General features: G+C 49.3%; 1 protein-coding gene across 3 annotated transcripts in view; it reads left to right on the top strand.

Annotated features, from left to right (window-relative positions):
- The first annotated feature begins 6668 nt into the window (after nucleotides 1-6668).
- The window catches only part of RGS20 (regulator of G protein signaling 20), a 37612-nt gene continuing 18820 nt past the window's right edge, over nucleotides 6669-25460 (top strand). The window contains exons 1-2 of one of the 3 annotated variants that reach the window (XM_086472634.1): nucleotides 6669-6792; nucleotides 23066-23418. In XM_086472634.1, coding sequence (XP_086328760.1) covers nucleotides 6669-6792; nucleotides 23066-23418 — 477 coding nt within the window. The remainder of the gene's footprint in view (nucleotides 6793-23065; nucleotides 23419-25460) is intronic. The other 2 variants (XM_086472635.1, XM_086472636.1) reach the window with 2 other exon arrangements.

A 25460-nucleotide genomic window follows, 5' to 3' on the forward strand; every position in this document is an offset into this window, starting at 1 on the left:
AGAAGGCTGCGGCCGCCCCTCGGCAGGCCCGGGGAGCCCGCGCAGCCCGAAGGCCCCGACCGCCGCGCTCGCCGCTCTCCGCAGCGGCCCCACCGCCACCGCCGTCATGTGACGCCGCTCACCTGACCGCGACGGCGGCCGCCGAGGGACAACTCACCCGAGCGCGCCCGTTCCCGCCGCCGGCAGCCGCCAGGCCCCGCCCGCGGCCGGGAGAGCGGGAGCTCCGCGCCCGCGGTGTGAGCCGGGTGTGAGCGGGGCTGCGCGGGTGTAGGTGGGTGTAGGTGGGTGTATGTGCGTAGGGTGCCGAGAGCTCCCCCCTGCTGTCCGGCTGTGGGGGCCCAGCGCAGGAGAGACACGGACCTGCTGGAGCGGGGCCAGAGGAGGCCACGAAGATGCTCAGGGGCTGGAGCAGCTCCCTGTGAGGACAGGCTGGGGGAGTTGGGGGTGTTCAGCCTGGGGAAGAGAAGGCTCCAGGGAGACCTTAGAGCGGCCTTCAGTGCTGAAAGGGGGCTGCAGGGAAGGTGGGGGGGACTCTTGGTCAGGGGTGTGGTGATGAAACAAGGGGTGACGGTTTGAGACTGCAAGAGGGGAGATTGAGATGAGATCTGAGGCAGAAATTCTTCCCTGTGAGGGCGGTGAGGCCCTGGCCCAGGCTGCCCAGAGCAGCTGTGGCTGCCCCCTCCCTGGCAGTGCTCAAGGCCAGGCTGGATGGGGCTGGGAGCAACCTGGTCTGGTGGGAGGTGTCCCTGCCCGTGGCAGGGGGTTGGACCGGGTGAGCTTTAAGGTCCCTTCCAACCCAAACCCTTCTGTGATTCCATACACACATACATGCCTACACATACGTAGAATCACAGAATCATTAAGATTGGCAAAGACCTCCGAGGTCATCAAGTCCAACCGTCAACCCAACACCACCATGCCCGCTAAACCGTGTCCCCAAGTGCCACATCTACATGGTGTTTGATCACCTCCAGGGATGGTGACTCCACCACTTCCCTGGGCAGCCTGTTCCACTGTTTGACCACTTTTTCAGTAAAGAAAGTTTTCCTAATGTCCAATGTAAACCTCCCCTGGTGCAACAATGTACCATATTACAGAATGCAAATGACATCATTTTCCTGAATGCACCTGTGTAATAATGTACTTAATTTACACATTCTTCTCCACCATTAAGGGAATAAATACACAACACTAAGAAAAAGTCACTACAGCTCTGTAAGGGACCATCAAGTCTCACACCTCTGCAGGAGTTCTTTGTGTGTGGACAAGGTTGGTACACGTAGACTCCATCCACTTGCATTTATTTCCAAGAAGCATTCGATGAGACACATCTGCAGGTGCTCTTAAAAACAAACGACTCTCCTGGGTTAAAAGAAAAGGTCTGTGCATTCATCCACAACTCTTGAACGAGATACATAGAACGGAGGATGGGAAGAAATTATCAGTGCAGAAGGGTCTTCAACAGAGTGCAAAAAGCATCTGGCCGGAGCCTGTGCTGTTCAGCTCGCTCAGAAATATTTGAGAAAGGAGGTAAATCGTGTAGTGACAACTGCTGATGACAGCGCTGCTCCTTTGACGAGCGCACGGTGAACCTGTGCCCCGCCTTGCCAGAGGATGTGCTACAGATGTACGTGCGCTCCTATCCCCCGTCTGTCAAACTCTTGGGCACCTCTGAAAATTTTTGTTCAGTGTGAGTCCCGTGAGGCACCCTCTGTGCTGAGGAACTTCACTGCTTTGCAACGGTAGACTCTAAAAAGAAAAACGTTATCTAGTCGTTACAGGAACCTGTCTCAGATCTGCCTGTCATCACTAGGACAGCAAGAGGCGATCCTCAGCAACCTTTACAAACTCACCCTGTGCCATCAGCTTCAGAGAGCCCCTCATGGTGCCCTATTCATGCCGGTTGATTCTCTGAACTGGATCTTGCTAAAGGTTATGATTGGAAAAGTGCAGTGCTCCTATATTTTGGTAAACACCTATCCTTTAGGATTCAGGTGCTGCTGCAAAACAATTCTCATTTAGCTAATTTTGGTGCTTGTCCCTTAACTCTTGACAGCGCAGCTTCACATGAAGTTTAGATGGCCTTACTGATGTGTGAAAGACAGAGAGAAAAATGAAAAGCATATCAGCAAGCAGGAGTGAAAGTCATCAATTGCCTGGATCCCAAAGACTAAAAATGTTCTATAGTTTAATACTAGGAAAGTGAAGGCAGGTGAGTCATCCTCACGGTAAGACTGCAGGCAGCTGGATCGTGACAGTGTTTTCTGTTCACCTTTCCTTCTTGTAATAAGAACAACGTATCATTGTCTCTCATATATTCTGCAGATTACAGAGGTGTTTTGCACACCTGCCATTTAACCTTTCAGCGTTCTGTACATCACCTGCCTGTCTCCTGCAGGTCTGTACGTGTTTTTAACATGTATGGAAGAAATGGCTTGGAAAGTTTATCCAAGCAAAACTTACCTAGCAGGTCAGCAAAAGGGAACACACTGCTGTAATTCACAAAATAGTATTGACAAATAAAAAATCAAAAATGGCAACATTTGTGAAGGAGGACATTTTCAAAGTGGTACCTATGCACTAGAAAAGCACAGAGACGAGACGAGCCTTCGAGAGCTGCCATTCCAAAGACAAGCCCTTCCTTTTCCCCTAAGGTTATTCACCCAAGGACTCAGACCAGATCTTCTGGGTGCTCAAGCTTCTCCCTTTCCTAGGCTTCAAACCCGTCCTCCCAGGGCAAAGTGGAAAGGAGCAGCGTGTACATTGCCTGACAAGTTATGGATGCCATAGCGCGACTCCTTTCAGCGTGAAGCCCCCATGGGTGCATTGCAAGAGCAGGACCTGCTTCTTCTGTCGCAGAACTAAGCACCAGGTGCACTTGGGCAGCAGACCCTACATCACACCTGTTATTTTTTTTGGCAAAGGGGATTCTGCAGCAGGAGAAGAAATAACTACAATTCGGATCTGCTTGTGGGTTGCAAGAGGGAAACATTAGAAGGAATCTGGGTGGGGTTGTAATGTGTGAAACTTGAAGCTTTTTTGAGCATCAGTGGCTGAGTCCATACAACCCTAAGGTGAAGTAGGAGGGTCTTTGTTTTCTAGATAAACTGAGGCAGAGAAATATGAAGAAACAGCTCAAGAACAGAGGAATGGGGAAAACGAAATAACAGGTCATAAATCTAAAATACCACTTTCCCCAAAGCGCTGCTCCACGGTGTGGAAGACAAGAATAGTGCAAAAAAAGAAATGAACCTACAATAATCTGTCTCTAATGCAAGGTGAGAAGAAATATATCAGAATGTGTCCATCTTTGTGTCTTCCAGCACCTTAGCTCATACACTGACTCAAAGCCTGAAGAGGAAGACTGCCAGTTGTCTCCCAGAAGATATGATTTGCTTTTCTTTTCCACTGATGGAAATTGTGTGTGTTATCTCTAGATTTCAGAATAAAATAAATAGAGCTAATTATTTAAATACTTAAATAGTTTGTATTTTACACGTTCATTTATTTATTTGTAATTTTAAATATGTGTTTCAACTACAGAGAAGAAAAAGTCACTGACTTTCTTATCATTTTTGCTGAAAAACTTCACATCTGAGGTGGTCTTTTGGGCTTTTTAGTGATACGGAACTAGAAAGCACAATGGCTTTTGAAAATCTCATTGGACATCTAGATGTGTCTTTAGGTGCCCACATCTGAAAAAAAACTCTAGCATAATTTGATATTGCAAGGAAGTATAAAAATTACTCACACACTAGAGCAAATCCCAGTGATTTCTGGTGACCCACTGATACACAACTAACTTCTTATCCTGGAGAGGAAATGCTGTGACATTTGTGTAACTTTTGAATGGACTCAACTTATTTTACAATTCTGGTTTCTCCTTATTTTCATGGGTTTCCCGTTCAATCCATCGGTCCCAGCAGATTTCACGTTTGCCTCACAGGCATCAGGGAGGACCTGTGGGACAGGGGAATGGGAGACCTTGAAATTCTTGTCTCTCCTGTCTAAGGCTGGAAGGTCATCATGGAAGAGGCTTCCTTTTGTGGAAACAGAAGCGACTTTTCAGGGTGAGGGGCTATGACGTGCCTCACTGGACTTTTTACCTGAGTAATTACGGCAAAATTGGCCCACTGTGAACAGGATTTTTACTTCTTCACCTGCCTTTGTCTGCTCCTCTTGTTTTATCTTCATTTTAGTGTCTGTGTCCTGGTAGGAGAACATTATTCTGTGAGTATATTTTTAAACGAGTAAATCCTGCTTCCTGCAACCAATATAGACTTATCTGACTTCTAGGTCATCGAGCTTGCATCATTTTTCTTTTAAATTGATCAGATCCTGGCCTAAAGGATCTGGTAAAGCTAATACACCACAATTTTGCAAAGGTCATACCAGAAATCTTCTGATTGCTCCGCCACCTTTTTGAAATTAAGTTTTCCATGCTCAGTTAAGCAACCACATGCATCTTATCCTCAACAGGAGCAGTGCTTTTGAAAGAAAAATAAACTACCGTTTTATTGTAATAAATACATCTTCAATTTTTTTCCCTGGTAGAATGGAACAATGCTGTGTTGTCACGAAATTGGAAGTGAAGCACTGTGCAGAAACAGGAACAGAAAGACCAGTGCAAAACTACCTATAGCCTTGAGAAATAAACACAGCTAGGGTTAAAATACTACAGAATATTATTTTAGGGAGAAGGGACAAGTGTCTCTGTCTCATGAACATGTACTGCTCTCTTGAAAGGTGGAGGGTCTTAGAGTCTCCAGCCCCGCCTTTGCAGCCTGCAGCATCTCTTCTCCTCTCACCATCAGTCTCTGCTGCTTTCTGCCAACAGCTCTTGTCTGGGCGAGGGGCTCCACAACTGAATATGTAGGAGGAGCACTCTTTTCTGGGAAATTGCTGCCATACCAGGTGAAATAAATCATAGAATCATGGGATGGTTTGGGTTGGAAAGGACCCTGAAGATCTCTAGATCCAACCCCCCAGTAAAGCCCAAATCTGAGTTAAAATTAAAAATTAAAAAAACCCCAACAAATCCTTTAACTTCATCCTCTCTCAGAAGAAGAGGCTAGGTCAGAGCAATAGCTCCTTGGGGGAAAAAGGAAATGCTGAGATACCCAGAGCTGCTGACAGTAAGCCTGGCTAGAGGGCAGAAAAGAAAGTGGTTGCCTAAACCTCAGCAGCAACTCTGCCAAAGTCAGGCTTATTACCAGAGTTTACACAACAGCTTTCTCACTGTACGATGACTTCTAGTGCAATTCAGCCAAATGCTGGAAAAAAGTGTTCTCCTCATCGTTCTTCATTTTTCTCCTCAGCACTTGCTGGATTTCTCTGAAAAAAGAGATGTGATCAAGGCACTTCTTCTCACAAGAGATGCTATGGAGGCAGATGGCATTATGTCTACCTTATATCTACAATGCTGAATTGTTGAAACTTTTGACTCTTGGCAGAAAACAAATGTTGATTTGGATATATTTGCCAACTTGGAAAAAGATGTTGTAAACTTTCAAAATAGATAGACTATCCCACCAGATGCTTTTAAAATGGAACCTCTCTTGGCTCCCCATTTACAGTAGCTTCACGTTTGGAAGTTTCAATTAACTCTAATAAAAATATTAACTTAAAATATAAAATTATTAAAACTGGAAGTATTTTGAAATGACGAGTAAATTAACAAAGGGATTCTTTTCAGTGCACACTAACATACATTTGAATTTGACTTTCTGCTGTCTTCAGGATAAGGTGTTTTAAAAGGCTCCCAAATGCTTTCCCACACAAGGAACACTACTATTTGCTCTAGCTCTCACAACAACAGCCTTGCTAATGACCAGAACTATAAACAATGTTTACATAATTGTTTGAATGAAATTTTCACAATAATTTAATGTTGCTCCTATTTTTTCTGTGTTTCTCCCGTCTGTATTTCAAAAAGCACAAGAAATAAAGAGCGAGTAATTGTTGACTAGCAGTCGGCAAAAGCCTGGCAGCCCTCTATAAAGCTACGAGAAAGAATCTATTAATAATCTACTTGGAGTCTTAGTCTTGATATTTTGTTTGTCTCTATCTGCAGACGTGGCTGCTGCTCATGTGGTGTTTCCCTTGGGGCTGGAAGGATTACCAGTGGGCCATCTGTTCAGTCGGTAAGAAAAAACGTGATTGACAGGTGCCACTGACCTAAGGCAGACATCTCCATTTGGGGCTGCCTGCAGAGTATAACTATGTGCTGAGTTCCTTCTTCCTTCAAGTTGTAAATGAAATACATTCACCCTGAGGTGATAAAATGTGTTTCATGACTGTTACAGCCTGTTTCTCTGACGTGTATTCAACCACTATGTGCCCGTCTTCCTCCTTTTCAACTTACTACAACCTGCAAAGTCCTAAATCCAGCCTCTAAGCTGGCACGATGCTGAGGGGATGAGGCACCTCAGATATCTGAGAGCAGATAATCCTGTTTGTCTCCAGAGCTGTGGAGGCTGCAGGAAGAACTGGCAAGCTGCAAGAGGCCCTGACATTTGTCCATCGGTGTCAGGACGAGCCATCTCGATGTTGTTGTCATTCAGCCCAATGTCTGGGATTTGGTTTTGTTTCATCGTTAAGTAGAAGAGGTGCTCTTCCAAGGAAGGTCACTGTAAAATTGGAATCAGGAACAGCCTTTTTATTTCTCGATGTGGAGGCAAGTTTTGCTCTACTTCAGGACTCACAGCTACCATGCAGACAACTGTCAAGCAAAGGAGACCCTCCAAAAGGAGGATGAAGAGGATATTAAAGCAGCACAGTGGATTTTCAAGGTAAGACAAAACCCAAGGTTATCCAAATGTCCTGAAGGAGGGGGAAGATGGCGTATCTGGAAAGAAGCAGAAAGTGTTAATGTCATGTATTACAGCCACAGACAATTCGTCACCAAGACATCAGTATTCGTGTAGTTTTCCTTTATTCCTGAGCCTCATCCTCTGCGCTCTGTTCCTAGGTGTATTGCACCCACAGTGACAAAGGAGGTGGTGATCCACCCTCCTGTTCAGTGTCTGCTTTCGAACAACACATTAAACACATCCATCTATCTCATAAAAATGATTCATACTTTTGGGAGCTGATCTGTGGTTGAAAGGGTGAGGGACAAGAAGTTTCTTCGTGGTGATTCCACACTGAAGAGGTCTGTGTTTTTTACTGATGCTACCTCAGATGATTTTTAATGGTAGTTGAGAAGATATCCCAAAGAAACCAAACACAGCATAATACTAAAATCTATTAGGGTGTGACAGTAAATCCCCTTTAGTGAACCTCTAAAGCTGAACCATTTTCCTTAATTAAGAACAACAGTCATGTATCCTCTAGATTTTGTCAAAAGCCTGAAGGCTACCTGGAGGGTAAACCAATGGCTTTTATGGTAAGCAGCACAGTCCTGTGCAGCTCAACAGAGCAAGAGAGATGGGTGCAAGAAAGCAGATGTTACTATAACTTCGGTGCAGAAGTGGTGCACCCTGGTGCGTGGTAGGAAAGAGAACGTGACAGCAAAGTCGTGCGCTCTTGGAAACACAAAGTTTTTTTCAGACTAACTCAGCACCAGGTGGAGAGGGACTAAGGCAGCCAGTCGAGGTCATTGGCAGGGTTGGTGAAAGGCAGGTCAGGGGAAGAAGCCTTTCCCCATTCCACTTCTGCCCTACAGACGTTCAAGTTAAAGCAAGAATTGGCTTCTTCATCCCACCTCCTTAGCCAACCTATGTCCATTTCCAGGAGGCCATTTCATTTGAATTACAGGAATACACTCATCAGAAATCCTAAATGACTTGCACTGCCTTTGCAGAGAGGAAATACTCAGCCTGCTTTGCCACTATCAGGGAACTGTTTCTGATAATGATCCAAGTACACTCCTTTCAGAATGTCATATCATTCTGTCTCATTATCTGTCCATTTAGCACAAAAGCCTGGGGACTTCTTGGCCCTCTTGAAGGCAGAAGGGGCTTTGTCACAGGCACAGTGGCTCCTGAATTTAACCCTTGGTAGTCACAGCTTCTGAAACCCACATACTGAGTGCTTCACAGCTCAAGTCCCCAGTCATTTCTCCTTTAGCCATCCTTTTATTCATCGCAGGTGAACAGTTCCTTTCAGCTTCGTGATCGCTTTTATGGCTCTCGCCTGAAATTGTAGTTTGTTGCCAAGTCCCGGAGACCATGGTGAGCAGGATTGAGTCAGGGAGCTCACAGAGGACAACTGCTTATTTCTCTGCCCTGCAAAGGGATTTATCTACAGAGGGACCTAGGTGACACTGCAAGGTTCAGGGCCACTTACTGTCCACAGGTCCTTAAACAGCAGCGCTACCAGCTCCCCCGCTCCCGCTGGCTATCTGTCCCATTTACTTTGGTCTGGGCTGATGTTTCTAAATGCTGCAGCTCCGCTGATGTGGCTCTCACCTCTGGTAGCAAGGACAGCCTGCGGCGACAGCCCAGGAGATGCTCTGTAGCCACTTCATGAGCTCAGCTGAGGTGAAATTGCTGTCATGTGGAAGCTCTTCTATGAGGCTACGCGCTCGAGGGGAACATGTCTCCAGAACTTCCTAAACCATGTCAGCAAATGATCCTTTCCCATCCGTAACGTAATCACTGTTACTAGTAGTTAACAAGTCTGCAAGGACTCGCTTAGTGATAGGAAGTTAGAAAACTGACCAGTCTAGAAATGTGCACAGCCCTAAGGCTGGGGAACTAAAATAAATTGAAAGCTTTATTCTACATAGGAAAGAAATATCTTTCTTTTTTACTGATAGGGAACCAAGGCACAGAGGGTGTGCATGATTTCCTAGTACTTAGGAAATCAACTTGAAGTTTATAAGGTTCAAGATCAGTTTGTCACTTACACTCCCAGAACAGACAAGAGCACATTAAAACTTTTTTTTTTTTTTTCTGGTGGCATTGAAGCCTGCAGAAAGTTCAGATTCTTTCTTGTAGAATGTTTCTATGAGCAACACTGATCGCTATAGACAAACTACATTCTTAGCCCCATAATTTGTGTGACTGGCAGGGTCTTCGATCAGACTGATTCCCCAGGCCTCATTAATTCTCATGTTCCCTTCCACCTTAGGTGAGGTTTTGAATTTGATGCCCCTGAATGTGAGCGGTGGCTGCTTCTGAGAGCAAGTTGCCATCTAATTCAACATGCTAAATAGTAAAAAAGTTGAAATATTGAATAAATTTGGATTAAAAAAAAAAAAAAACCCTCAAATCTTTTAGTGGAACACTTGAATTAGGTTTATTTATTCTTGAACATGCTTTCAAAGAGAAGCTGAATTATGAGAGAAATGTTTTTGAAAAGTAGTAGGCAGAGTTTAAAGGCCTTTTAAATTCTCTTCATGACATTTAAATCAACTCAGTGAGCTGTTTATTTCTAATCTCCATTTGCAGTGCTTAAAAAGGCTTTCCCTCTGACATGTTTGCATCTTGATTTATGGAAGTGTTAAAAAGCAAAAGTGAATAAACTGCTTTTTACCGGCCTCAGCACAAAGATGCAAGGACTTACTTAGCCCAGAACTAACACAGACACATGCTTGTGTGCTCCCAATGAGCTGTTTGCAAGTTAACAGTATAAACACCCCAGAAACTTTACACTGCGCAGGGGGATAGCGAGAGGTTGCACTGGTTTTTTCCTAGCGACAAAATTTAGCCAAAGTCCTGTTACGCAGAGCTCGTTGCCATCACTTCTCGGAAGAGGATGAGAATGTTCTCCACAGAGGTGCCACATTCCAGTTCACATCCAGGTTACATCTGGACAGGACCTGTTTCACTTCTATAATTGTGATTTCTAAGCCTACAGGCTCCAGATTGGGTTGGGATTACATGAATAATGCACCTACAGACAAAAGGTGACTGGGCAAGCACAGCTACGACAGCGGTGTCAGGGCTCTGAGGGCACCAATAAGTGTTAATGGCCCTGACTGGCCTCACTTGGGGTCTACCCCCTCACCCATGGACCCAGCAGCTCTGTTTGAGCTCAGCCCTGAGGGTCTGGTCCCTACCTCCTTGAGCTGTGCTGAAGGAGCGCTGGTCTCCAGCTGAGTGACAGCCATGCCCCATTGGGGGGATGGAGCCACCTGGTTGAGACCTTAACCCCCACCCTGGGCTGACTTTCTGGCTTGATCTTGGCCGTCCCCTGTCAGTGTGGGCTTGCCTGGTGATTGTGGGGCCTGATCTTAACCCTGACCTGTGGGGCCAACTTCCACCTTGCTGTGATACTGCCTTGTGGTCTGGACCTTGCTTGGATCATCTCTATGTCTGTCCTGTTCGCCTTGCTCAGGTGCTGTGGGATGGGCTGTGGGATCCCCTTGGCTTTCAGCTCACCTTCCCCAAGGCAGCAACCCTGTTCTTGTTGCTCCCTGGTGAGCAGAATCCTTCCCAGGTCCTGTTGAGATCTGCCTTGCCAGTAAGGGCTGTCTTCCCCAAGGCGTGGAGCAGAGAGGTGAAGGAAAGCGTAGTGTTAAGTGAGAAGGTGTGTGCCAAGGAATAGCAGAGAGCAAGTATGAAGCCTCCTTAAACATCAGCCTGTAGGCTGAGGCCTGATGATACCCTAGTTATACCAGCGTTGCCCTTCTGCTTGCCAAGTCCTACCCATCTGAGTTCTGTGCAGATCAGGCAGAAGCTGAAATGGCCCCAAGCATGCTGTCTGGAGGAGCAGCCTGGGGGAAGTACGGCATCCTTTTTCCTTCATCTAGCTGATCTCCGCTCTGCAGAAATCCTTGGGGTTTGGAGATGTCAAACATTATTCCACGAACTGCACGTAACGTGGAAGTTGCTCGTGACCATGCATAGCTCATCCAAATTATTCAGCAACGGCTATGAATCATGATTTGTTTGATTTGTACAGAGCGGGTGGTGATGCTTTACTGTGTTGATGGCACTTACCATACAAGGGGCTGAGATTCAATAAGAAACACTTCCATTTTCCTTTTTATCAGGTATTCCCTGAGGCCCAGACCGAAATCCACAGGGAGGTCCCTTGCAGCTAGGTTGGAAAGTCATCCCCCTGCCCCTCCATCTGGTTAGCCGGGTGCGAGCCAGGGAGGGCACTTCTGAGAGCTGAGGCTGACAGACCTCCTCCAGCAGCTAGGCCACCAGCCTGGGAGAGCCTTCCTCAGAGAGGAAGGAGGATCCGAGCCTGCAGCTCCAACAAATCTGCTAAGGGCAGCATTCAGAGGTGCAGCTCTGGGGGCGAGGCTGGGTGGTACCTGGGGCTGTGGCTCCCAAACGAAGGGTGATGCACAATACGGTGCCCACCCAGTCCCTAACTTCCTTTGAAAGGTGCAGCAGCAGTGCTGGTTCCTGCGATTGGGAGTTTCCTCTGCCCACGTGTTGGTGTTCCTCGGATGGCGTGTTCAGATACCAGCTCTGTCCACACGGGATGAGGGGGGCAGGCGCTGGTGCCCAATTCAGCTCTGCGGGTCCTGCTGGGAGCCGTGGAGGAGCACGATGAGCTGTGAATGGGCAGGCCTAGCCCTGAAACATGCCACAAGCCACTGGCTTAGCTGGTATCCGTGGATAGGACTCATTTTCACCACTTGCTTGCTAGCCCTGGGCAGCCTTACAGAGACCTTTCATGTTTGGTTCGGGGTTTTCTTCTTCCCACATCTCCTCTGAATGTCCTTAGTACACTAGTCTGCTCTAGGCAGCTCAAACCATTCAATAGAACTCCTTTAAAAATAAATATGCTTTAATCTTTAGCATAATGCATGAATGTAAGAACAGACAAATGTGGCTTATGCAGGGATTATTCTATTAGGCAGAAAAAGTTTGTTGTTTTTTGCTGTGTGGGTGGTTGAACAGTGGGACAGGTTGCCCAGAGAGGCTCTGAAGGCTCCATCCTTGGAGCTATTCAAACCCTGCTCGGCACGGTCCTAGAAAGCCTGTGAGCAGGAGGTTGGACTAGATGGATCTGCAGAGGCCCCTTCCAACCTCAGCTATTCTGGGAAACAAAGAGCTCTTCACAGTATCTTTCTTTTTCTTTTATATTGTTCTGTGAATTACACAGCATAATAATATTTTTTTTTAATTCATAAAAGATTTTTCTTCTGCATCCAGAAGCACTGTTCGGAGAATAGCTAGCTGTATTGCTCAGCATTGTCTATGAGCCAGTAATAGCTGCGCAGACAGCCATCAGAGGGTGTTCTTATGTAAAAGTTGTCAAAATAATAATGTACTACACATTAATGGGTGGATTACTTGCATATTGATGGCGTGCAAATTTTCAAGTCCTCAGAGATAATTTGTACTAATTTGCAGTCATGTGTTTTTCCAATTTAGCGATTTACATATTTTGTCTTTGAAACAGCCCTAAAACTTCCTCTTTAGCTGTGCACCTTTGAAATGGAAAAATGCAGAATCCTGGGCTGATTAGGATATTACTGTCAGAAAGAATTTAATGAATACAAAAACCAAAAGATAAACTGTTTTTACACTAGTTCTGGAAGGTTTTCGGCAAAACAATCCTAGACTGACCTGAATTACAGAGACTGTTTCCATTAATACAAGATGACCTTCTTTAAGTGGCACAAAAGTCATGCTGGTTAATAAATAACCCGCTCAGCCTAAGTAAATCAACTAATTTGAGATATGTCTGACTGCAGGTTTACAAAGATATTAATTTAGGATATCCTTCCACCAGCAAGAATCGAGTTTAGCTAAAGGATACTGGGGAAAAGCAGCATTGCTCTGGAAGACCATGGAGGTCTTCTTAAAGAGGCATCTGGTTTGCGTGTCTCTGACCCAGGAGGAATGGACCTTTACTCCATGATATGTCTCTCACACCCAGACTGATGAAAGAAAATTATTTCCAGTAAAGTGCAAAACTAACATGCAGTCCCTTTGTGCATCGCCAGCCCCGGAGTGACGAGACATAATACAGTCGGCGTTGCTCTGATCTATGGTTTCTCCTAGAGGCCATCAGGTGGCAGAGACCACCTGAGCACAGCGTTCCCATCGCACCCTGCTTTATTTCCAACACACCTCATGTCCCATTGAAAGAGCAATTGTGGCGTGGTGGTTTTTTTCTCAGATTTCTCAGGGGCTTCGGAGTGCCGGAGGAATCCCTAAGTGCCAGAATAAGTCATGCCCGGGTTGCTGGTATCAGCCAGTCCACTCTAATTAGCAAATCCTTCCAGTGACCAGGAGAATGACATGAGGCACAGTATCACCAGAGGCGTGGGTGGGAGCTTGAAAGGGTCATCTGACCTTTGCTGCTAGAATCACCCATCCTCAAGCTCTTCCTGGCACGGGTTTACCTCGCTTGCTCTTTAAAACCTCACTAACACAGACTCCACGGTTTAGGCAGCCTCCTCCAGTGCTTCACCATCCTCCCATTAAAACCCTTTGTTTAACCCAGATATCCCTGCCTGCTGTCTAAATCCCTTACTCCTTGCTGTACATGTAGTGAGCAGGAAGACTAATTTACTCCCTCCCCTTGCCAGTTTGTGCACAGTGCAAATGACCTGATAGGTACCTCCCATGAGTGGTGCAAAGACACAAAAGTCATGAATCACATACATGCTTTTTCACAGCAATTTCTTTCCACAAAAAATTCAAAGACTCTAGGGGGAAAAAAAATGTTTCTTTCAGGCCATTTAGAGCTTACTCTGTGCCACATTTAGCTGGCCCCTTCTGTGTAATAACAGGACAGCTTTTTACTCCCATTTATTTGCATTTCTCTATAAATCAGCTTCATCCAGTCAAAGGAAAGGTGCAAAAATAGATCAGAATATCCTACCACAAATATCTTTATTTCAAAGCCCAGCTCTGGGTTCCTAGGTGACAGCTAGGCGCATCCTCCCGAGAGCAGGTCAAAGCAGAAGCCCCGCCAAGCCAGGACGTGCAATGGAGAGACCATCACTCTTCTCCCAGAAGCTGCACAGGGGATGAAAGCACCACGTTTATGTGCTCTATAAGTAAAAGTGTTTCATCACAAGCATTAAAACTTAACACTGATGCAGGCAGAATGTTATTCTTCCATCAGCCACATCCAAAAGTTGGGCTGAAGGGTAACACTTGGGAAATCATAGAATCACAGAGTTGTTTGGGTTGGAAGGGACCTTCGGAGGCCATCTAGCCCAACCCCCCTGCAATAAGCAGGACATCTTTAGCTGGATCAGGTTGCTCAGAGCCACGTCCAGCCTGGCCTTGAATGTTTCCAAGGATGGGGCTTCTACCACCTCGCTGGGCAGCCTGTGCCAGTGTTTCACCACCCTCATCATAAAACATTTCTTCCTTATACCTAGTCTAAATCTGCCTTCTTTTAGTTCAAAGCCATTATCCCTTGTCCTACCACCGCAACCCCCGACCAAGAGTCCCCCCCACCTTCCCTGCAGCCCCCTTTCAGCAGTGAAGGCCGCTCTAAGGTCTCCCCGGAGCCTTCTCTTCCCCAGGCTGAACCACCCCAACTCCCCCAGCCTGTCCTCACAGGGAGCTGCTCCAGCCCCTGAGCATCTTCGTGGCCTCCTCTGGCCCCGCTCGAGCAGGTCCGTGTCTGTCTTGTGCTGGGTCCGCCAGAGCAGGACGCAGCGCTGCAGGGGGATCTCACCCGAGCGGAGCAGAGGGGCAGAATCCCCTCCCTCGACCTGCTGCCCCGCTGCTCTGGATGCAGCCCAGGAGGCCATTGGCCTTTGGGGCTGCGAGCGCACGTTGCCGACTCAGGTCCAGCTTTTCATCCCCCAGCACCCCCAAGCCCTTCTCAGCAGGGCTGCCCTCGATCCCTTCATCCCCCAGCCTGTATCAATACCGGGGGTTGCCCTGACCCAGGTGCAGGACCTTGCCCTTGGAACAGGCAGTGGGTCTGGGCCTGCTTTCTGACTGGTCTTGATGTCTGAGAAGGCTTGGCCTTTCCCACAACCCGGCCCTGTGCTAGGTGTGATTCCAATGAAACTTTCAGGAACTTAGATGTTGAGATCTTTACAGATCTCAGTCTACCACCAGATGTGGTTGGAAAGAGCTCAGAAGGCTAAATGTCCTCAATATTATAGTGTTATTCTCCAAACAAAGCTGATCTAAAATACCGTATCAACTGTTAAGGGTAAGAACAGGCTGCCACAAACCAGGAGCTGCCCAGTGACACCACCCAAACAGCAGCAGGTCTTACAAAATGTCACATCAGTTTTCCTGGTCTGCTGTTGCAAGCACCTAATTATGCTCACAAGAAGGATGAAAATTATCCTCAGGAGTCTAGAGATGTCAGGTGTAGGCTGAGGAATTCATATAGAAAAAGGGGAAGGGCTCAGCTTTGTTTCGTTATTCACTCGGCTCCATTTGTGAACGCAGCCTTATTTCAGGGAGCAGCTGTGAGTTTTCCTGTGCTATCCTGTGTGATTTACTTTAGGACTCATTAAAGAAGAAAACAGTTCTTACTGGTCTGCTGCCTTCAGTTTCCTTTGAGGATAATCATGTTAAGAGCAAAGCCAGTGGATCAGACTTAGACCAAGATAGGATAAAGTACTTGTTCTTGAACTGCACAACAATTGGCACTTATTATGAGAGATAGGAGGATTATGAAATCTTAAAGTATTACTTTTCTTGCAGTGCAGTGCTTGCTTTGGTAAAATCTGTGGTCTTCTCTTTTCATTACCAAACCGATTTGTTTAAACACAAGCGTTCTTCTGGGAGGGATGTCTATGGGGAAGGGAATCTCCTTTTAGGGGTTCCTTGCCTGGAGTTTAGTATCCCAGATAAACTTTGGCACTTGCACCCTTTGTGCCTTTTGGTAGTTGGAACTTGTGCTCGGATTTGCAGAGTGCTCAGACTGTGCTGGGGAAGTGGCCGAGTTGCTCCTCTCTGTCCCTTTGTCCTGTTTTTCCATTTGCAAACTCTTACTCCATTTACTGATCCACAAGACACAGAATTCTGCATGTCAATAAACGGGACCCCTGTAACATCTGTGTATAATACGGGCTCTAAAAAAGACTGTTAAAGCGTGTTTCTTGGTTGACATCCAGATCTTCTGGACTATTTGGCATGGAAGAGCTGGATAGCTCTGCAGTCACAAGACTGCTGAAGTGAGTCACAGCTTTAAATGCCAGGGACATTTCTTCAAACTATCATTTCTTTATGTTCACTGAAATTTTTGATTCTGAAAGATGGTTGCTATTTTTATGACAGACTAGCCTTCCTCACTGCACTGTGTTTATTCTGTTCACACAGACCCTGTGCGGATAAAGGCATGCGCTTCGTTTAAGTACAAGAATAGCCTCTGCTTGAATGAAGTACCTGACCAGCAGTGGCAAGCTCAGACTGTAAAATGGTTTCAGACTCATAAAAAAGCTGTGCTTTCTCAAGTGCCATACTGGGTTGTAGGCAGACACACTTTGAAACAGAAAGAAAAGCCAAACTCTACTGGTTTCTTACCAGCTTTTCCAAATCATCAAGAGAAACAAAGGTGTTAAATCCGATCGAAGAAAGTATAGGCTATTGCAGACAGGACACTTTCAGTCCTGCTTTGTCTTTTCCATGTTTGGTCAGGAGGTGGGTTTGAAATGAACTGCAGAAAGGAGCTTGGGAGGGACGTTTCATCCAGCCAGGAGGAGGACAGGGTCTTTCGAAACAGTAGCAGAGGGAAACCACCATAAGCGTGGTCTGTCAATGAGTCGTTTTGAACAACGACACATAAAGATGGGACATAAAAATAGGTTTGTCCAAATTTCCACCCGTCTGGACTGCTGTTCTCCCTCTCTCAGGCTACTTCTAGAATCCACAGCAAAGTGCAGCGTATTTCCAATTCCAGGGAAACATGATAGAAAGCCCCGGAGTGGCCAGAGGGAAAGGTCCAGCCTGCAGAAAGGAGTGTCAGTCTCTCTGGGTATCAGACAAACGTGGTTTCACAGCAACACATCAAGTGCCTTCCCCAAAAGCTCAGTAGCTCTGAGCTTTTTTTTTCCCCCTCTTTTTTTCCCTTGAGGTCCTGTAACTCAATATCTCTGGTGTCAAGGGAGACCTGGGAACTGATACTGTTTGTAGGTCTGCCCCTAAGCCTAAAGCAAGCACGACATTTAGCCAGTAATTTGTGCTGTCTGCAATCCCGGTCTCTCTCTAATCCAGGCATGCACCTCTATAGGGGTAAGATCACAGATGGCATCTCTGGAAGAAAGATTAGTGAGAGCTTCTGCAAGGAAGCCCCAGGCCTTTCTGCTCACCTCCACAGGGGGGTCTGCCTGACAGGGATAACCCGACCTCTCTAGATCGGTGCTTGTTCAGTGCATTGATAACTTAGTACGCTGGGGTAGATATCACCCGAAGTTTTCCCATTTCCCAAATATGTTCACACCTTCTCCTCACCGTCATTCTTATCAGATCAGCTCCTCTTCCTCCCATCGTCGTTCAAAGGTCTTTTTAAGATGCTGGAGAAATACTCCTGGTCACCACCTCAAACTAGTCTGCAAACAAGAGTTTGCTCTTCATGCCAGCATCTATCACCCTACAACATGCTTGTTTCTGATACTATTCGTTTTAACCTCGTACTCTTTAGCAGTCTCTCATTGTCTGCTCTTTATTCTTTTGTTCTCCTTTTTCAAGGGAATTACAGTGTACCTCAGCTCTGATCTCTTTTCATCTTCCCTGCCACATCTTATAAGCGAGTTATATTTTTTTGTTATACTTTTAACATGGCTACATAATTCCCCCAGTTCCTCTAGATTTGCTAAGGTCCAAAAGCTGATGAAAAGTCAATGGCAGATGTCACGGTGGCTTCCTCAGGGATCTTGTTAAGCTGGAACATCACTGTGCAGCCACGTTGTGCAGCTGGGCTTTCAGACTCACTTTGAACTATCCTGAAACCTCGAGCTGTTCGGGAACATTGGTTCCAAATTGCGCCATTAATCTTCCTTTCTGAATCAGCTCTGGAGTATAACTACAAACTACTTTCTGTGCTAAAAATTGCGGTCTTGTCAGTTTGGGATTCTTCTTTATTTTAACTGTCTTTATTACCTACCAAGCACCTGTGTGGTAAGGATCCTGTGTAATGATTAGGTTATGTGTGACCCAGAATATCAGGAACATTCCTGCAGTCCTGGTTGGATAGGTACCTCTTGAGTGACGTTGATACTATGAAGATATTTTTCCTTTGCTAATCATGAAAAGAGGAAAATATTTGTGTCTCCACTTTTAGTTCATTTAATTTCCATTATGGGCAGAGAAGAGGACCCCAACAGCACAAGGAGGAGTAGAGCTTTGGCACTAAGTCTCAACTGTTGAGGTTCCCCATTCAAATTGTAGGTGCACAGTGACACCTTCTGGAAGCTTGTCATGAGAGTTACTGAGCAGCTGTTCCACCGCCTGGAAACTCACAGTCAGTTTTTACAGGTAGAAGCTAATCTTTTTCTGGTCAACGTTTTGCCCAGACCTTTGGTACAAGTGCTCTGATGACGTCGGGACATACACTAACAGAATGTTTTCATGAGGGGAGTAATTTTTGTTCGAATCAACCCAAACGTGTTGATTCTTTTAATGATTCCAAATAATTCACAGGTTTATTAAAAAAAAAAAAGAGAGAGAGAATAGAATGAGAGATGTATGTCAACCTCGTGATTAAAAAAAAAATACAGTTGGCATTACATTTTTAACTATTTATTGACATAGCTAAGGTGAGAGGGTCAGACAGAATAGAGTGAGGCTTGGATTTGCCAAACACGGCAAGTGAAAGGAATGACATCATAGCTTCTTAACGCGGTCGTACTTCAGCAGAGTTCATTTGTTTTATGCGTCCTATTGCAATTTCTAGTCAGACCTGCTTTGCCCAAGCTGCCAGCTTCCCAGGTAGTCTGTCAATCTGCCACAAACCCTGAGTCACCGAGGATTTTAAGCGCACGAGCTGTGCCACAGCTCTCCGTCTGAGGGCTCGCGGGCCCTGCGGTGCCTCGGCTGGACGGGAGGGCAGCGTGGGGAGTGGCACCATCACGGAGCTGACGCCCATGCTCCGAAACCCAGCACTCAGTCCTACTGCTGGAAAACGTCTCCCTATTTCTAATATTTCATTCCACCTCAAAGATTGTTTCTCTTCCTTAGCAGTAACAAGGATGGGGTGCGTAGGAGTGGAAAAGAAACAGGGCTGTGAGTGGAGGCAGCCAAGGCTGATTTCCAGACTTCCCGAGACTTTGGAGCAGAGGCTGAGCGATACAAATGCTGAGGCTGAGAGTTTTGGCAGAACATGCATCTGGGATTGGCCACAGTACATCCCCCTAGGAAATAACCTCACGATGCTGAAATAATTAGCAAAGTACTAAGCAGAGCCATCAGCAGCAAACCATTCTGGCTGCACTGAGGTCTAAGCCAAGTCTGACTGTTACGATAACTTTCCAAGCGTTAGTCCTAACATAATGCAGGCTTTAGTGTAGGACCTTGAGGAAACTTGATCCTCCAGCAAAAGACTAAGAGAAACCCTGTACTCTCGGTACGTGCCACGGACCGGTTGCCCTTCAACAGTGTGAGTGACACGGCATCGGGAGGAACTTCCCAGTGGGACATTCACACTTGAGAAATAAATACAAATTACACAAAATAAATTCTACTGGTGAATTGAACGCATTGCTATTAATGGTGATGAAAAACCAAGTACTAACAGGCATCCCTGCACGTGGGACAAGTTAGTCGATGCTCCATGGAGCCACGCAGCTCTATGGTTAGTTTTACACATTCGAAGACTCTGATTTATTCTGCCTCTCGTCAACATTGAACCTCCATCTTCTATTTGAAATCAATTCCTAATAGGTCCATTAAGAAAAGTTACTTACACCTGTTAGAAACTGATGTTGAAAGCACACAAATATTTAAAAGTGCCACAGATCTGTTTCCCATAATATCACTGGCATAGTGTTCCCTTCAAAATATGGTTACTTAAAATGCATCTTTTTAAAAAACATATATATTTTACATTTTAAGTTTGTATTAAGGAATAAGATAAAGGAAATACTAGAATACTGCTGGTATATAAAGAAAATCTAAGTTCAACTAAAGTCCCTGGAAACTCATTCTACTTTGGAAAATCCTCCTCTCCCAGAAAAGCCTACCAGTCTTCGAAGTGATTTGTAACCAGTGCGCTTTAATGCCAATAAAAATAGTCAAAAATGGCTTCTGACTTTCAGTGTGAATTGCTCCCTAATTCACTATGAATCAGCTCCGTTCAACGGTCTAGAAACTCTCCGTTTAGCACCTGAAGTGAGCAGGGAACACTGGAATAGTGTGAGCCGCCATGCAGGTGTGTGTGACCTCTCCTTGGGCAAGGAGCAGAAGGTCAGGTGTGAGGCCCAGCAAGCTCTGCTCACCCCCTAAAGCAGAACAGGCCCCGAAGGAGCTCACGTGTGTGCTATGGCACCCTTTGAAGTGTGACTGCAGGAATGTGGCAGTACAATGTCAGTAAAATACAGATATATCTTCTATATTACCTGTCTTGGAACCTGTCCTTAACATTTTCAATGGGGGGAAAAAAAAGTGCCGTACAAGTTTTCAGCAACAATGAAATGAAATGAAATGAAATGAAATGAAATTAAATTAAATTACTAAACTAAACTAAACTAAACTAAACTGACAACAATAACATGTTTCTTTGTTTCTACAAAGGCAAAATTAAGAAAAACCTATTAACTGGACAAGTCTTCAGAAAGAGAGAGGCTGGACCCTAAGAAATGTGCAAAGGGACAATGTTAAACAGGAAGGACACCCTCAGATAAAGCGATTCCTTTCTGCTGTAGGATAAAAGAAAACTACTGCATGCTGAACAGACTTCCCTCCTAAAAGCTTATCGATAACTTATGTAGACTTGACGCGAAATGTTCAGGGAAGTCTAGTAAAGAGATTTTTTTTTCCTAATGCCTTGCATTCTAGTTGCCAGTATCAATATTGAAATTAAGTCCTGACTTAATATGCCACAACCAAAGGTGCCACTGTATGGGATAATTTTATTAAACACAGAGTTCATGTGTAAATGCTCCATTTTCCATAATGTATGTTTTTGGAACAGAGACAACACCCCAGCCCAGCACTCCCAGCTTGACTGTCAAGGTGTTCCCACTTTGCTTTCTCCCTGTCCTGGTGAAGTTGAGGTGACCTGTGCAAAGCAGGGCAGCAGTGGGGACTAAGACTAAGGCCACAGACCTGCACAGGCAGGGCAAGCTACTCTGCTGACTGAGGGGATTTTCTTTCACACATGGGCAGTGCGTGCTCAGAGTCCTTTTTGGCAGAGGAAGGGGTTCGGTCTGTGTCTCCCAGCTCGTAAAGTCCCTCAGCTTTAAACCCCGTTTCAACAAAGTCCAAGCGCTTTTTTATGCAGTTCTGTCTTACGCAGCTGGACATCAGCCTGCGTCCATTACTCAGGGAGAAAGGAGAAGATGCCTATTTTACCAATTTGGAGAGGACTTTAGGCCTCCAAGCTGCTTGGCTGTGTAAGGATTTAGGTGGCTACGTACATATGCGGTGATGCAGAGGTACCTGCCTACAGAACTAGGTAGAGTTGTCTACAAACACCAAGCACCAGAAGACCTTCAGCTGAGGTGGCTTTGTTTATCTAATGCTGTTCACACTAGGGAGCATCAGTACCGTGTCTTTATACGATACCATGGACTATCACTGCACATAATTAATGTTGGAAAAAATAGCATCTTTAATAAGGTGTTAGTTATCATGACCCTTGTGGGGTCAGTGGTGTTAGGGGTTTTGATCTTGGTCTGAGGACACACGAAGAACCGCCTCAGTACACTTACTAAGACTTTCTTCCCTTTTCCCCGCCAAGGAGTGAGGCAGAATCATTTAATCCTAATTATTGACCTATAATACCTCCATAGGTCCTGTCCAGGCCTTGACAATAGTAATTCAGCAGAAAAGTGTGTTTAACATCCCAGCTGCCTGCTTTGTGCCACATCCGAAAGGGCAGAGATTTGCAGAAGGGCTCTTCGCCACCAGGCAGGAGAAATACTAAGTGGGGCTGTGGGGCGGGAATCAAACTTTCTATTTCTTCCACTCTCCTGGGAACGGTGTCCAGCTTCCACCCTAGTTCACCTCTCTGAACAGACTTAGGGGAACTCTCTGCTGCTAAGCAACAGCAAGCTCTCCTTATGTGCAGGAATGGCAGCTTTCCCCGCGGGTCTCAGCTCTAACGATGCTAAGCATCTTCCCCTGGCACCAATGGCACCGCGGCCGCCTTCTCCCATCACAGGAGCAGTGGCTTTGGCCTTCAAAGGCGGCACCGGTGCTGTTGGAAGGGCTTTCTTCACACTGACTTCGGTTCCTCTCTGTCTCTTTGATGGCAAGAGATGGGTTGGAGGCCAGAAATGGCGATGATGTTTTGGGAAGGGTTGAGCCTCGATGAAACAACAGAGCCCAGAACAGCACTGAGCACAAATCGCTGGAGAAACGGGAAGCAGAGCCCGAATGGCAGCGATTTCACCCTCTCCTCGGGTGCCTTCCCCGCTCCAGCACCACCACACTCAGCCGGGAAGGGGGAAGGTCACGCCATGCTGCCCCTCGCAGCCCGGATCAGGCCCCCCACCCACCCGCCGAGGCGGCGGGAAGGGTTCAGGACCCTGGACAGGGCCTGCGCTGCGCTGCGCTGCGCTCCGCTCCCCCCGCGTGCTGCCCTGGGCTTTTTGGGTGGGTTTGGGTTTTTTTTTGGGTTCTTTTTCTTTTTGCGGGGGGGTGGTGCTCTTTGCGTACCGGTTGTAAGCGGCCAACCTCGCCCCCGTGCTGCTCTAGCACTCCGGCTAGCCCTCCCCGCCAAGGGGCACCGGCTCGGTGCGACACGTGCCCTCTAGCCCTGGCCTAAAGGGCCGGCTTAGAAAAGTTAAAAACACAGACCGCGCCTGCGGGGGGTGGGGGGGCAACCCCAAGCACCCCGGGACCGACCGGTGTGGGTTCAAGCCTGCCACCCCCTCGGATCAGCCCCGCGGTGAACCGGCTCCGCTCGGGGCTGGGCTGTGCAGGGCGCCCCCGCTCCCCGCCCCCCCCGCCCCCCCCCCCCCCCCCCCGGTAATGCTTATTTTGTGTTTTTCTCTTTTTTGTTTTGGTTTTTTTCCTCTCTCTTCCACACCCCCCCCCCCCCCACGCCCCCGCTCCCACACCTCCCCCGCAGCCTCCGACGCCCCCCGCCCCGCTGCCAGCCCTGCTCTCCAGCCCCTTCCTCCGCCCGCAGCTCCCCGCCCGGCGGCCCCGGCCGCTCTTCGTCTCGGCGCCCCGTCGAGACCCCCCGCGGTCCCGCTTCGACCCCAAGGGCTTAGCGGCGCTGCTGCTGTTGGCCGGGAGCGGGGCGGCAGCCCCCTGCCCCCTCGCCGCCCTCCTGCGGGGCCGCTGGGCTGAGCCGGCCCCTGCCCCGCCGCCGCCGCCGCCCAGCCGCCTCCCCCCGGAGCGCCGGAGATGCCCGGCGTGTCACGGAGCCGCGCCGCCGCAGCCCCACGCTGCCCCCGAGCCGCCCGGCGCTGTGAGTACCGCTCGTAGGGCCGCGTCCGCCCCTTCCTCCTCCTCCTCCTCCCCGCACCGGGGAAGCCGCCGTCCGCCCACGTGCCCCCCGCCGGCACCGGCGTGGGAGTCTCCGAGGCGCTCGGTGAGCTGAGACAATACCCCCCCACACCCCCACCCCCCGGGGAGCAAAACCCGCCGCTCCCCGTCTGACACTCACACCCCCCCACACCCCCCCATCGCTCCCCGGGTCCGCGGCGGTTCCTGTGGCCGCTCCGCTCCGCCCCCGGTGCGGCGGAGGGAAGGAAGCAGCCCCGACGGCAGAGCCGCCCGCCGGGTCTCCCGGGAACCGGGAGCGCGCAGGGCGTTCATGCACCGGAGCGGTCTCGGTTTCACGGGAAAACCGGGGACGGCGGTGACACAAGCCAAAGGCAGCCCGTCCCGTTAACCCTTGTCCCGCCAACGGGCGCGCTGTGCCCTCCCGGCAGACGGTGTTTGGGACTGCCCGGGGGGGGAAGGAGGGGAGGCAGGGCCGCCCCGGGGGAGTGGGATGGGAGCAGCGAGCCCGGCGCCTCCTGCCCGCCGCCTTCCCCGGCCCCGCCGCAACCGGGTAAGGTCGTGCCCCGCTCGAACGGGAGAACTAGACCGAGAGAGCCCGGCGGCGGTGAGCGGCTCACCGGCTGTGGCAAGGGAGAGGGGAGGCGTCGGGGGGTGGGGGTGAGGGGAAGAGGCATCCCTGCCGTTACTTAAAATGCAGGCGGGCTCCAATCCCGGGCTTCCAGGCACGGCTCTCGTTACCGAACGTGAAAGCACCGAGCCCCGCGGCACCGCCGCCTCCTCAAGCCCTTCCCACCCCCTCCCCTCGGCGCAGACACGCTCACACACACTCTCACGTCGGTTTCTCCGGCGTTTCCCACCAGCCCCCCCCCAACCCCACCCCCCCCCCAGCGGCACCGGCCCCATGGCTCCCCCCGCGCCCCCCACCCCAGCCCCCCGCCGCGGTGCGGGCGCTGCGGCGGCTCCTCCCGGTGCAAACCGCCCCTGAGCCGCTGCGGCCCCCGGTGCTCGCCTGGCGGAGGGCAGGGGTGGGCGGCCCGGTGCCGGCCTCGCCCCCCCCCCAACCCCCCCTTCCTCCCCTCCCTCCCCCGGCTCCGGGCACGGCGAGCGAAGCCCACCCGCGCCCGCCGCCGCCGCCGCCGCGAGACGAGCCCGCGAAGGCCGGGCGCATGCGCGGCGCTGCCGAGCCGCCGGCCCCGGGCGCCCAGCCCGCCGCTACCGGAGGGGAAGCGGGCGAGGACTCCCGGCGGGGCCCCGCCGCCGACACCGTAAGTACCGCTCGGTCCCGCTCGCCGATCGCCGGGCTCGTCGCCGGCAGCCGCGACCCCCCCCCCCCCCCCCCCCCCGCTTCCCCCCCCAGCGCCGCAGCCGGGTCCGCCCCGGGACGGTCGGCGCTACCGGCGGCCGCCCTCACCTGAGCTTCCCGCCCAGGGTGGGGAGGCGGGAGAGCCCCGCACCGCCCCGGCCCTCCCCGCGGGCCCCCAGCAGCGGCCGGCTGCCCCCGGCCCCGGGAGGGAGGGCAAGCCCCCCTCCCCGCCGGGTCGGGCTCGGCCCCGGGGCGGGATCGCGATCGCGCCCCGCTCCGCGCCGCCTCCCTCGCCCCAGCGCGGGGAACACCTCGGCTCGGCTCCCGCCCTGCGCCCAGGGGCCCTTCCTCCTCCGCCTCCTCCTCCTCTCGCGGGTGGGGATGAAGAGGAGGCAGCATCCATCACCCCTTCCTTCGTGCCGGGGGTCCCGGGGCGCGGCCGCTCCCTGCTCCCCCTGCGAAGTTGGGGTGATGAGGAGCCAGGAGTGACTCTTCCCGGTCAGCCCCATCCTGCACCCCCGCGTGAGACGGAGCTTCTCCTGGGCTCCGGTTAGCGGCGGGGGGTGAGGAAAAGCAGGGGATGAAAATTGGAGGCAACTGCATGAAGTGAAATACGGTTGTCCTCGTCCGAAAGCTGTACAGCGATTCATACCGGTGTGACTGACTTGGTGCGGCCGCTCCGTTATTTCATTCTTGCCGTT

Source organism: Leptosomus discolor, chromosome 13 (assembly GCF_034619465.1).
Source record: "Leptosomus discolor isolate bLepDis1 chromosome 13, bLepDis1.hap2, whole genome shotgun sequence".
NCBI classification, from domain to species: domain Eukaryota; kingdom Metazoa; phylum Chordata; class Aves; order Leptosomiformes; family Leptosomidae; genus Leptosomus; species Leptosomus discolor.